The sequence below is a fragment of the Rhipicephalus sanguineus genome, chromosome 11 (genome assembly GCF_013339695.2).
Source record: "Rhipicephalus sanguineus isolate Rsan-2018 chromosome 11, BIME_Rsan_1.4, whole genome shotgun sequence".
NCBI lineage: Eukaryota > Metazoa > Arthropoda > Arachnida > Ixodida > Ixodidae > Rhipicephalus > Rhipicephalus sanguineus.
The window spans coordinates 114,254,300-114,268,239 of NC_051186.1; the positions used below are offsets into that span (position 1 = coordinate 114,254,300).

Sequence of the window (13,940 nt, forward strand, 5' to 3'; positions counted from 1 at the left end):
CGATACTTACTAGCGCTTACTCCGAGATCGCGCGCGATCTTAAAGGGTCTCAATACCAGTGAGGGACACTGGCCGCGCTGGCGTCGACGAGGCACCATAGAAGCAGTTACGTTGTTTACATTTCGCTTTATGTTCGCTTGCGCTGGCTCATCGGAGTAGTGCATGCAGCTTCCACATGCACCAACGGGATTTCTCCGCCGCCGTCTGGTTCGAGTGCGAGAGTACCGACTAACAAAACTGCTGCAATATGTGTTGCAGAAAGGACACTATTTCGACGGCTGAATGTCGTGCCTTGGTGGAACGATACAGAGGCCAGCGGGACGCACGCTTGTGCTGCTCAAGCTACGAACCTCTGCCTCCCGTGTTGCTGAAGCGCGGTGTGGTAGTGTTTGCATGAGCACAGGGGTCGGTTACCCATTATTAGAAAGCGCACACCGTGCCGTTTCTCCCCTTATTGGACGACGTTTTGAATAAGTGCATATTGGGTACGAGCGTCGATTATGAGCTTGTTCATGTCATCTTTACGCAGGATTCACGACTCACTCTGTCCAAATATATGTTCACAACTTCAGTTACCACAATGGTTTATTCATGATCATGGGAGTTAGTCGTCGCGATGGAAACATGTCACTAGGCGTCAACATGGGTGCATCCACGTCAAACGGTGCTATAGCTGCCAAACACGAATAGACCATTTTACGAGCTCTCAATTATCACTACACAATAAGCACTACTTCTGTGAAGACACGTTTCACTTTCGTGTTATACGGATTCCTATGACGGAGGGATCAGCCATGTTTTTTTTTATTTAGCGATTTCTTAGCTGTCCTGATTGTGATTCGCATTTCTGTCGGATATTCGTGCACGTGCGGAATATAGCCCAGCTCTGTGCACGTCTTCAGTGGATTTATACTGTTTCGGGGAGAAGAATATAGATTTACACTACGTATACCACAACTTCAGCGGCTCTCGCAACGGTGCTACACACACGTTACAGTGCCCGGCCACTGGCCCGAAGGTCGCGAGTTCAGTCCTGCCTGCTTCGGTCACATTGTGATGTACGCGAAATGCTAGATGCCCATGTTCTTAGATTTACATTAAAGAGCCCGCATGCGGTCGCAATTACCGCGGCCCTCCACTACGGCGTACATTATAATATAATGGTAACATTGTTATGCCACATTAACCCCGGCAAATATTACAGTTGGCTGACACGATGGCGCTCAGTGAAAAAAAAAAAGCACCTGAGAGTGGTCAGTCCTGGTCCACTTGGTATTTGCGCCATTCGCGTGAGGAGCCCCACAATAGTGCCGTGCAGAAGGGTGAGACACATCCTTCATGTGTACCGGTCCTGCGGCGTTGACACGGTGAACCATCCACGGTCGAAGTGGGGTGAGACGTGTGAGTCGCGTTCACTTAGAGTACGGTCCGGGCTCAATGCGCCAGCGTCTACTCGCTATGCCCTGAGTTTCAAATGCCGAAGCATTTCTTGGCGAACCCAATGCACTTTGAGCGTTTATATCTATCTATCTATCTATCTATCTATCTATCTATCTATCTATCTATCTATCTATCTATCTATCTATCTATCTATCTATCTATCTATCTATCTATCTATCTATCTATCTATCTATCTATCTATCTATCTATCTATCTATCTATCTATCTATCTAGCCGCCTACGCCTGGGTGCTCTCGTCATCGCACCCTTAGCTTGGTGTAGACCAAAATTCGGATGAGTGGGTAAGAGGCTTTCACAAATAAGCCTTTTTAATTATAACATGAATAACGTGAAAATCCTGTCACGTACGCCGTCAAACCATTTCCTCCATACATGAGTGGCAAATACCCATTTACCCCGGGCTGCGGTACACGGGTATGCGCCACAGTTGATTGAGAGTTCATATGGACTTAGGAACGGTGAGCAGGCGTTGACAATTTAAATGTGAGAGCGTTAATGAATACGCACATCGGCAGCGTTGACCAGACGAATGCAACAAATATATATTATGATCCCAGCAGGAATCGGAGTCAAGCATTCTGCGTGGCAGTCAGGTATCCTATCAAAGAGCCACCGAGGTCTTTAAACTGCTATGGAAAAACACCCGATGCAGGCGTATTGTCCGTGCGACGCCAGTTGTGGTTGTCGTGCAGGCTATCTAATTTTATAACAAAGCAATAAACACTACGTATGTACTCCTACGATGCAGACGAGATCTTACGTTAACGCCTGTGGTTCCAGAGTTGGCTACTCGTTGATAGCACGTATTACATTTCCTTTGTGTTCCTATGACTCAGGAGGCTATATTGAAGCGTTGCGAGACCCCGGAGTGCTGACGGTTTATCAGACCATAGGTTACCGTTTACACGCCAGTGTTATCGACGTGCCTGGTAAGCCCACGATGTGAACTACTACACTTACACTGCTACTACATTTACACTACTACAGACTACACACTTACACTTACACTACACTACGACACTTACAAAACACAACTACTACACTATCCACCTCGTAATCCACTATCAACTATCCACATCGTAATGCTTGGCGCAAAGCCAAAAAATCCTGCATAGAACCACTTGCTGACTGCTTAGCATGAAACCGATTCTCACAAGGTGTGTGATTTGCCGATTTTTTGATCTGCGGTCCCATTTCGAAGGCTCCATTCCACGGTGCCTATACGTCGCCGTGTGCGTTCAAACCTTCATTCCACGTCACTGTGGTTCCAACTAGAATTTCACCTTCTCAATCTTAAATTTTTTCAGCGTCACTTGGTAAATTTCCAAGTGAAGCTTTTTTTGACGACCGGTGACACTGGTCTTCCCAAAAGCCCTGCTCACTCGCAGGTGGCGCTCACCATATAACAATAAAAGAAAAACTTTTTTTCTTTTGGGGGCTCGGGTATGAAGCTGGGTCTCCCCGGTCCGAAAGCAAATGCACTGACCATTGGCAAGCCTGGTCAAACGCCCATGCTTGTCCAATGTGAACTGAACTAAAGAGCACGAATGTGTTCCACTGACGACGAAAAAAATACACTGGAAAACAGTGTACTTGATCAGGGCGCTTCTTTGGAATATTTCGTGTTGGCGGACTCAAATCAATCTGTTGTAAATATGTAAGGTCTATATGGAGAAGTGAAAATTTCAGGAACATTTCGACTTGGACAGGAAAGAATACCTAACCCGGGTTTCCGCGTTATGGTACTTTCGTTGCGCCGTTGTGTAGGAGGACGAACGCTCGTTCGAAAGAACATAGAAGCAAATAGAGGAGGCGTTGATTGAAGACGCCAAACCGATTGAGCCCGCAAAGAGCGTTCCGTTGACGGCCGCTGCATATAATGAATGAAGGAACGAACGAACGAACAAAATAAATAAATAAATAAATAAATAAATAAATAAATAAATAAATAAACAAACAAATAAACTGAAAAATAGAAAAGAAACGGAAAGAAAAGCAGCAGGTCAGGCTCACCAACGCCAAGCTCTCTTGCCCTCCTTTCAGTGATAGAGAAATGGCTCCTCATTTCACCTCTCTTTTGCCTCCTCCAAGTTATTTGATCACTATTGAATCACGCTGTACCAACTTGAGGGGTTTTGCTTATATGCGCAATCCTCAGCCGACGCCAAATTTCTTCCCAATGTTCCTGAGGATGAAATTTAATTGGTGCATATTGTCACGTGGTCGTGACGTCGACGAAGACAGCAGTCGGCGTTGCAGGATGTAACTGTTTATTTGGCCGAACTTGTGGCCGGAAAATGAGAACTCGAACTACAGCAATACACGCTGTACAATGATAGCGGCGAACAGGGCGTCGTCCGTCGATCAACTGACAAGCGGTCAAGCACGTCGGCTTTTATACAGGCGCTATCGAACTTTCCAGCAATATCGCTGGTGGCGGCATTATCTCTCGACAAAGCTAGAACATTCACGGGCGGCGCGCAATCTTAACAAAACGATCTACTACAATCGAGAAGCTTCTCGAACACTGCTTTGCGGACAGCGTCGATCGTTGATAAATGTCCTTGCTGCTCAAACCAGAATAATTCAACATAAAACAAGAAGTGGGCGTGGCAATATATAACCAAAACAACGCATATTCCTCAGGTTATTTGGTCAGCGGCACAAGGAAAGCATACCACGTGTCATTGGCACACTTCCATTTTATACAATAAATCAATATCAGCTGAAGTATATTGTGTAATTTTATCCAGAATAACGTTGGGGAAGTTTGTGAAGTATTCCTTTCTGAGTAGGCTAACGATACCTGTCTGAATCACCAACAGAAGCAGCTGTCAATTTGCTTTGGTCCTGAGTTGTCCCTCTTAGTTCTTCAGTATTCACAATATTATTGAGTAATAGGCCACGAATTGATATTTTAGAGAAAAAGGCTGGAACACGTTTTCAATTTCAAAGTGAATCCCAGTTAACCCCGTACGCTAGAAAATGTGCGATAGTATTTCAGATTCTAAGAAAGCATTTTAGATACCAATCCAACGGTTGTTCAACGCTGAAATAAGGTTAGTGTGCTAAAGACACACGTATATACGTTTCCTTCACAAGTTATTATTGCTTAATTAAAAAAATTCGGCAGATCCCACCCGTTGTGGGAATCTCCTTCATGCGAAGCAGCCAGCCAGTACTTCTATGCTGTATTTGATGGCATTCAGAGAAGTGTTACGAGGTGGATCGACGTGATTTTGTAAGTGTAATGGTTTTGTGCACATCGTAGGCTTACAGAGCACTTCGATAACACTGGCGTTTAAAGGGTAACTTATGGTGCGACATAACGTCAGCCCTCACGTTAGAGTACATGCGTCAGTATTATCGAGAGTAAGTGTACTTTATGGTGCAATCATGTGAATATCATCGTAACTTTCGTTAACGTATTCCTCAGAGGTCCAGAAATGCTTCAATATAACTTGCTGAATCATAGGAATACAATAGTGATGTTTATTAGACAGTAAGAACACATTAGACTGTAAGAACACTGTAACCACAGACGTTAATCTGATATGACGCCTGTGTTGTAGGAGTACATATGTAGTGTTTATTCCTTTTTTTATAAAATTAGATAGCCAGCACCACAGCCACAATTGACATTGCACCGACATTACGCCTGCATGTTTTGTTTTTCCAAACCTGTTTAGAGACCTGGCGTGGCTCTGTGGTAGGATATCAGATTCCCACGCAGAATGCGTGGGTTCGATTTCTGCTTGGATCCTAACTTGTATTCTTTCCATTCATCGGGTCAGCGCTGGCGATGTCAATTTTACAGCGAAAGCTGTTATGAGATCATTTCACCGGCCGTTTTTAGCGCCGTAGTTGTCTGCCGCCGCCGGTGTCCGTAACCAGTATCACTCGAAATAAGAAAAAAAAAAACGAAATAAGAAAAAAATGCAAGGATAGAACGACGTTCGAACCTGGTCCCTCTGCGTGAGAGCCCAGTATTCAACCTCTGAGCCATGCCGCTGCTTGAAACCGCTTTGCAAAAAGGTCCTATACATGCTTCATGTCGGGAAGGAACCACATTAGCATATGCAATATTGCGTGGTAGAAGAGTAAAATAAGCACCAAGCTTCGCACAAAGCGAATTCTGTAACCAGGCGTCACACAATGCGAATTGCGCAACGAGTAGGTTGTTGAATGCTTCCAACCTATTACAAAGGGCTCTGCCATAATTCTTCGTCACCAGGCACAGCATCAACAAAGTGCGCATAATGCCTTACATGCGTTTAGCAGGTACCAACGCTCTCCGTAGAATGACGAAAAATGGCACAGTGCCTCTGCCCTACTTTTCAAAAATTACAATGATTTATAGCGTAGTGGGTTCCCCGCAAGTGCACTTGTGTTGGTTGCCAAGGAAGCCCATAAGCGCATGATCCATTTCCTCGAGGTCTCAGTAAAGTTCTTCGCCCCCCCCCCCCGTCTCTCTCCCACGTCAACGTATGTTATACAGCATGACGGGAGAGGGAAATAGCGACCGGGCGTCACCCAATGCAAATTACATAACTGGTGGGCCGTTATAGATTCCAACCCATTACAAGGGGCTGAGCCATAATCCTTCATCGTCATCAGTCGTCGCGTCAACAAAGTGCACATAATGCGTTACAGACGTGTAGCTGGTGCCTCGCTTCTCCGCAGAATGACGAATAATGGCTTAGTAGGTGCTTCCCAACTTCACAAAAATTGTGATTTATGGCGTAGTGGGTACCTTTCTAGTGTACTTGTATTGTAGCCCCAAGAGAGCTTAACGGGCTCTAGAAACGCCGCTCTTCCAGCTTTCGCTGTGACTGCGCTGCGGTTTCAGCGCAGGCCTGGCGTTTTTTTCTTGAGGCTCTCGCATTTAAATGACCAATGTCTGTTCTCGGCACTCCCGGGTAGATATATACTGTCAGTCACCTGTGGCGCATACCCGCACACCGTGGCCCGTGGTAAACGGGTATGTGCACACGTGTGTCGAGTAAAGGGTTTGATGACGTATGCGAGAGGATTTTCACGTTAATGATGTCATGACCCGACAGTCATATTCGTCACATCCTCTAACCCTCCCATGCCAATTTTGGTCTACACCAAGTCAAGGAAACGATCATTAGAGCACCCAGACGTAGGCGGCTACATAGTCAGATAGAAACGTAGATAGAAACGGTAAAAGTCGCAAATATTTGTTAAGAAATGCTTCCCATTTAAAACAGACTTACGAGAAATGTCTAGTACATAAAGTACAGAAAGCATTGGGAACAGAAGATTGCACATGTCAACATCACCAAAATAAAAAGGACAACGTAAAACAATGAATACAGTGCAAGTGCCAGAACTAACCGTTTGTGAGGTACTATGTTGTAATTTAAAAGTCTTCTTAAGCTCTATCGAACAACATTTAGAATTACCTAAGAAATGTCCTGACAATATTTTCAAGAAAGTTAGCACAATACGATCCTTAAAAAGTGGTATGCACCACTGTCTTTATAGCATCAGCTCTCTGTGCCCTCTTTTATGTCCCCTGTTGTCCTTTGCGCTGATATGCAGACTTCGTTAGTACAGCAGGCCATGAAATGCGGCACACATGAGTACTGCTCTCCTCAGGCAGCGTCCAATCAAGAAAAAACAAAAAGAAGAAAGCAACTATATTTACAAACATAACTCCTTGAAGGGCACAAATTATCTTTTAACATGCCATTTCTATGCAAGAGTTGTGAGAATAGGTTACAAAAAACATTTTGGACAGAGGGAAAAAATTACGCCATCTACCCCCAAAAGGAACCATGTGGGGATGCGAAGCCGCGCATGGGGCGGCTTAACATCACGGGCACTTTCCCCGATGTTAACGCATGCTTGCAGGTGGAGCGCACCATGAAATCACTGTAGTTGCTGTTGCTGTTACTCGTCCCGAGCACGCCACGCGGGTCCACCGCGCGTCTGCAGAAGCTCGTTCTCCGACACCATCACGTGATTGCTGAGAGAGTGTAAGGGGGAGAGGCCACAGCGACTCGCCCAGCCCCTTACATAGGCTCGAACGCGCCAGCGCGTGCGAGCGCGTTCTGACTGGGATACAGCGCGTTGGTTCATCGAGCGTCTGCAGACTCTCGTTCCCCGACGCCATCACATGATTGCTGAGAGAGTGTGAGGGGAAGAGGCCACAGCGTCTTACCCAGCCCATTACACAGACCCATTTACGCTAGCGCGTGCCAGCACACATGATTCCCTTTAGTGGGGGATGAGCGGACGGCCGCCAAAGGAAGGACGGGCACAGCCCCGAGCAAAACCCGCTTCGCATCTAAAGATGCTGCTTGTAATAAAGGTTCCACGAGTTCGTTAGTGCTGCTCACGCCGATGCCGGAAGGCTCTATATGGTACATATTTCAAATGTGGTCCGTTGCTATGTAGATACATACTTTGCGCTTCCCCCTTTGAAAATTGAGTTTTGTACTATTGAGAAAAAGATGTTAGTTTTTCTTCCTCTTCTGAAGGGAGAGTGCCACATCGGTGTTTGGCACAGCCAATTTGTTCTCAATGGCTGTGCCTTCGGTGCTGCACTGCCCGCATGCTTGCTTTAGCGCGAGGAGCTTCTTGGAGGATGTAATATAGTGCTTATTTTTCTGCGCGTGCAGACTATTATCAAACCTAATCATTCAAGCCTTCATAAAAGGCTAAAAATGCCAAATGAGTCAGTGCTGTTCCCTTGAATAATGTGAGGTGGCAGTGCACGGTCATGAAAATATTAGCAACAGAAACATCCGATGTTTTGTACTCTAGACGGAAACCGTTTCGGCAGTGGCGGTATAATATGCAGCTGTCCTGGTGTCACATGCGTCAATCACATTTTCAGTAACATGTGAAATCGTGGATTCCTCGTTGGACATGAGATCACATGAGATCATCTTCCTGGCCACATTTGCTATAGCTTGAACAGTTGCCTCCAGCAGAGCTCTTAGTGTTGGTTGGAATAACTTCATACCGAATAACTTCATACAGTTTGGGACCTCATTTCTAACTCCTTTCATGCACAGTGGTTAGTGCAGCTGACCGCCATAAAAATGTCCTAATACATCATCAAACTGGTCCACAGCGTAATTTTACCAATAAAGCGAGTAAGATACACTCCCACGCAGCGTATTACATTCTAGGAACGTCCCATCTAAGTTCACATAGCTTTGGGCACGTGGGAACTTTCGAGTCCAGCGCGGGAAGCAGCGTGCTGGCTCTAATGTAACTTAAAAGAACGTGAGCTTGGACATGTTGGTAATCCATCTTAACACCTATAGCGCACCGTAGGGACATGAACAAAGAAACGATGTGCACGCAGCGCTAACATCCAGCAAAAGTATTATTTACGAAGGAGACACATGAAAATATAGTAAAAACTGAGCAACACATGCAGGCGCATAAGTACGGGTTATTAATTATCATGACACATCTTGAAGACGTGTACACACCGATAACATGAGAGTACAAAAATATTTACAAGATTACCAGGCCACGTAGACGCAACCATCCCCCTCAGGACACCCTTCCTATCACCTTTAAGAAATTACATTCCTTTCTTGTCAGCTCGATTGACGGCGCGCTCACACACATGTCCCCCAAACTGCTTCGTAAAGAAAACTTTTTTTGGAAGTTAGGGCTGCGTCCACGTCGTTTCTTTTTGTTCCTGTCCCTTAGGTACGCTGTGGGTGTTAGGATGGCTCTAAGGTTGTTGTGTAGCAACATGAAAAAGCTCCCCTGGAGAATCAGCACCACCTATCGCACTTTCAGGGAAGACTAAATGGGAAAACTAAAATATCCAATTTCGCGAATAAAATCAGAGCTACAATAAGAATTTAAATACTGGATATGTACCACAGTTCCGGTACGATAGATGCACTATTAAGGCTGACGCCACAACCCAAAATCAAGCCCGTACGCGGTTCATTGAAAAAAAAAATATGGCTGATGCCTCCGTCATAGGAATTGGTATCGCACGAAAACTCAGTCGTAGAGCTCTACCACTGAGCATCTTTGGCATTATTGTCTGTTAGTTTTCATTAAAATTACGAAAGTGAAATGTGTGTTCACAGAAGTAGTGCCTATTTTGCATGATATATGAAAGCTTGTACAATGGATATTGGTGTTTGGCAGCTATAGCACCGTTTGACGTGGATGCACCCACGTTGGCGCCTAATGACACAACTCCATCGCGACGAGTTACGCCCATGATTATGATTTAACCGTTGTCGTAGCTCGAGTTTTTAACATATACATGGGCTCAGCGTATCGTTGTTCCTGCGCGAAGATTACATCAACAAGCATATAATACACTGGTACCCATTATGCACTTCAAAGCTTCGCGAATTAAGGATAGAAAGCGCAGGGTGTGCGCTTCCGAGTAATACGGCAACCTATGTCTCTTCTCATTGATACGCCATCACACTACGCTTCAGAAACGAGGGAGGAAGAGGTTCGTAGCTTGAGCAGCCAAGGCGCGCAGGCATTCCATGTGGCGCTTGCCTCTGACTTGCTTGACCAAAGCACGACAATACGACTTGGCCATCGTTACCTTCCAGCAGCGCTTACCACAGAAGTTTTATTAGTCGGTGTTATCGCATTCGAAGCAGTCGGATGCGGCGAAACACCGTCAATGCATGTGGAAGCCGCACTACTACGACAACGAGCCATCTCACGCTCACGCTAAGCGAAAGGCAAAGAACGTAACTGCGCCTACCGCACCTCCTTATGGTAGCGCGTGCAATGTGTTTCGCTGGTATTGAGAAGCTTTAGCCACAACCTCCGAGAATGCGCGCTGGCGCGCAGTCGCGGAGGCTATGCTTTAACTGCAAAGTCACCAAATCGTTCTCTATCAGTGCTAGTAGGTGTAGTGTCGAGTTACTCGCTCCCCTGCTCACAGACGGTGGGGCCACCCCGCTCCGCCTAGCCCAGCCAACACAGTGCACCATGTGAGAGAGAATGTGTGAGAGATATAGGGCGCGTTTGTAAAGTGCCGAGCGTCTGCCTCGGTGGCTTGGTCGGTGTCGTGCCGGGCGCTTTTCGTCGCCGGCGAAGGAATCGTAGGTTCGTTTACCGACCGGGGGAAGTATTGCTACAGTTTTTTTTCTTTCTCATCCTTTAGCTTCCGTTTTATCAACGTCATATTCGCTACGGAAATACGTCACTGAAGCCTTGGTGGACCCCGGCAAAAAACACATTCTTGTTTAAAAAAGATGAAGAAGGGCAGCAAAGATGTGTAGGAGGTTTTGTTGCACATGAGTCTGTAGGTTCTACTTACTAAACCGGTAGAAAGAGATACGTCACGTGCAAGCTGAAGCAATGAGTTCAAGGCGGTCTGTGAGGCCAGTGCAGCGGATAGCGAACAGTCATCAAGGCAAGCGCATATTCATGTTTGGTGTGCGCGCTATATGTCCTAGTGAAATAAAACAGAAAAAACCCTACTCAGTACCTCGATAGATCGTACCACTAACAAGAGTGGCGCCAATTAAGACCGTTGTTGTATTTTGGGTGCTTGAAATGCTGTGAAAAAGTGGTACGCATTGGTAACACTGTCCTACAAAGGGTGAATAAATTACACCACCACGTCGTTCAGGCAAGGCTCATCGCACTTTCAGAAAGCTCACTTAACAGTAAAACAGTATGAACAAAAACCTACTAAGGAAACGTTACCCAGCTTTTTAAATAAAATGGAATCATTGTTCTTCCTCAAACCGTAAACCGGCTATTATTATCAATGTGAAGGTAAATGTAGCCTATTCATGAAAGGCGGATTTTAAAGAACTGCTTTTATTATACACTTAAAATTCTTTTATTATACACTTTGAGATTCACCTTGTAGATTGGAATACTTCATTGCGCGTATTCTTCATTCATTGGTGCCGTACTATTTTATTTCCAGCCTGGTCTTCCCCAAGGTCTCGGACGTGGCGCTCTTGGTCCGGTTCCGGCAAGTATTTTATTCTAGCGCGAAGTATGTCATATTCGGTTTTGAAAGACAGTGTGGAATCAGCCAATGGAGGAATAGCGTTCAAACCCGGTACATAACAATTATCTACGCAGACAACCATGAAACTGAAAAAGAAACAGCAACAGAAAACTCCAATCAAAATATCGCAGCAATGTCAATGGTCATATCAGCTTACCACGAATTCACAAATTCTTTTCTTTTTCAAAAAAAAGCGGAGAGGTAGCCCAGGCAATCGTTTTTTTTAAATTAAAAACAGCGACGACTAGATTTCCTGGCCGCGTGTGACCGGGCGTGGCTTTATCGGTGGTACTGAGTGGCGTCTTTGTGACGGTGAACGGCGGTTAGATGGACCTGTGCATGACGTCGTTTACATATGTGGCGGTGAGTCGTAATACAGGCGGCTTGACTGGCTGGTAACGGTTGATGCGACTCGACGCGGCTGCCCGCGATTGCATTTGCGGGTCAAGTGACGGCCGCAACCCTACGCAAAGCAGATCGGGCGGTTGTCGGAAGTACGGTTCGCCGGGGTAGGCTCCATCCATTTCGCCGGATGCAATGGACGAGGCGGCTGCTGATTTGACTACGTGGTGGGCTGCAGTCGGGTTCATGGACGATGTCAGCGTACGCAGCGGGCTCACTCGCTTCGAAGGCCTGAGGTCCGGCAATGGCTTCGGCGTAAGTGAGTGGGAAAGCCACGTCGGCAGCCATCTCTTAGGGCGGCCTGGCTACAACTTGCGCATGATGGTTCTCGGCATAGGAGAGGCAGCAGTGTGGTCGAGGGCTGTTCAACATGCTACAGGTGCGCGAAGACCAGTAGAGAGAAGTGGGGCGCGATTTCCTCGAGCACGGGAGAGTTGTCAGAAATGGCCGAGAAGCCAGCGAGATCGGCGCCCCGTGATCGAGGTGGAAGGGTTATCAACCGCTGTCGGCGTCGCTCCTCTTAAATTTGGCACAGCATGACCACCTCTGCCAGTCTTCCACGTCGGTCGGATTTCCGCCAGGGAAGACAGGTGGGTCGCGGAGATGAGGGACACCGGGCATGCGGTTGGTGCGAGAGGAAGCGTCGGTTGCTGAGCGGTGTCCTGACGCATAGTAGATGGCCGAGTACGGGATCGAAATTTCAGGGGCGTCAAATGGGGTTGAAGTTATTTTTAGGGCAGAGCACGCTCCACTGATTGTGGAGGCGTTCATTGAACGCTGGCGCAGGATTGGACCGGTAGCGGGATCAACGGCCCAATTCCCGGACGACCAGAGCAACAGGCCCGCTACGTATGAATAGCTTAGATCCTCGCTTCAATGCACAATATATATATATATATATATATATATATATATATATATATATATATATATATATATATATACATATATATATATATATATATATATATATATATATATATATATATATATATATATATATATATATATAGTCAAGTAGATCCTCCGTGAGAAGTCACAACGTTGTTTATTTCGACGTTTCAGCCAGAGTCTGGCCTTCATCAGGAATGAGGGTACAGTTTGTTGGTGCTCAGCTTTATACAATCTTAGAGGAGTGAGGGTACGCGGAATAATAATAATAATAATAATAAAAAAGAGAAAAAAAAGTGAGAACATGAGGTAGACCCCCCCCCTTTCTCCGGCCGCCCCCTTCCACCCCTCCGACGATCACTTTTAAGATGTCCGCGGCCTGCATATCCTTCCCTCCATTAACGTATTGTTCCCGACCAGGCAGCGCCTCGTGGCTCCGGCGGTGCGGTGTGGGGTGAAAAGGACCTTTTTTTATGAAGTTAAGCCTTTAACTACTCAGTGCCCCGTGGACGTCTCGTCCCCGGTGCGGTGTGGGGACAAAAAGGAGCTTTTTTAAGAAGTTAAGCATTTAACTACTCAGTGCCACGTTGACGTCTCGACCCCGTAAGGGGGGCCGCCGCGTATTGCCGGAAAGGCTAGCAAGCGGGCGCAATGTCAATTTTGGCCCGCTCCTGGATTCCGCAGTCGGGGGCTCCTGATTGTGCACAAGGGCGCTGTCAGACATGTCATGCTTGACAGAATTGATTGGTTAGTAAGGTAGAAGCAGCAACAGATGACAGCTGTACTTAGAAATTAGTTACACTTGGAAGTATTTTCAGCTGTCCAGTGACCGTCGCAGCTGCAGTGCCGTGAACTCTTCAGTTATTATTGTCATTATTGCCGTTATTGTTTTCTAATGCTTTAATTGCTGCAAGTGTACCCGGATTCTCATTTATTCCTCTTTCGAGGGTGTTAAATCGGTGGATGAGGTATGACTCTCGTTGTTCACGTTCTCGGTTTGATTTAAATCCCGTTTCTAAGAGTGTTACTGATAGTTTGTCGAATGCATGGTCGGGAAGGTTGAGATGTTTTGATAGAGGTAGACTTGGGGCTGATTTCGCATGGGCTCTGTGATTATTGAAACGAATCCTAAATGGTGTTTCTGTTTGTCCGATGTACTGCATACTGCACACGTTGC

General features: G+C 46.2%; 1 protein-coding gene across 16 annotated transcripts in view; it reads left to right on the top strand.

Moving 5' to 3' along the window:
- Nucleotides 1-13,940, top strand: part of LOC119374702 (cuticle collagen 2C) — a 256,546-nt gene that overhangs the window by 40,617 nt on the left and 201,989 nt on the right. For all 16 annotated transcript variants that reach the window (XM_037644880.1, XM_049411049.1, XM_049411050.1 and 13 more), the window contains one exon: nt 11,384-11,431. In XM_037644880.1, coding sequence (XP_037500808.1) covers nt 11,384-11,431 — 48 coding nt within the window. The remainder of the gene's footprint in view (nt 1-11,383; nt 11,432-13,940) is intronic.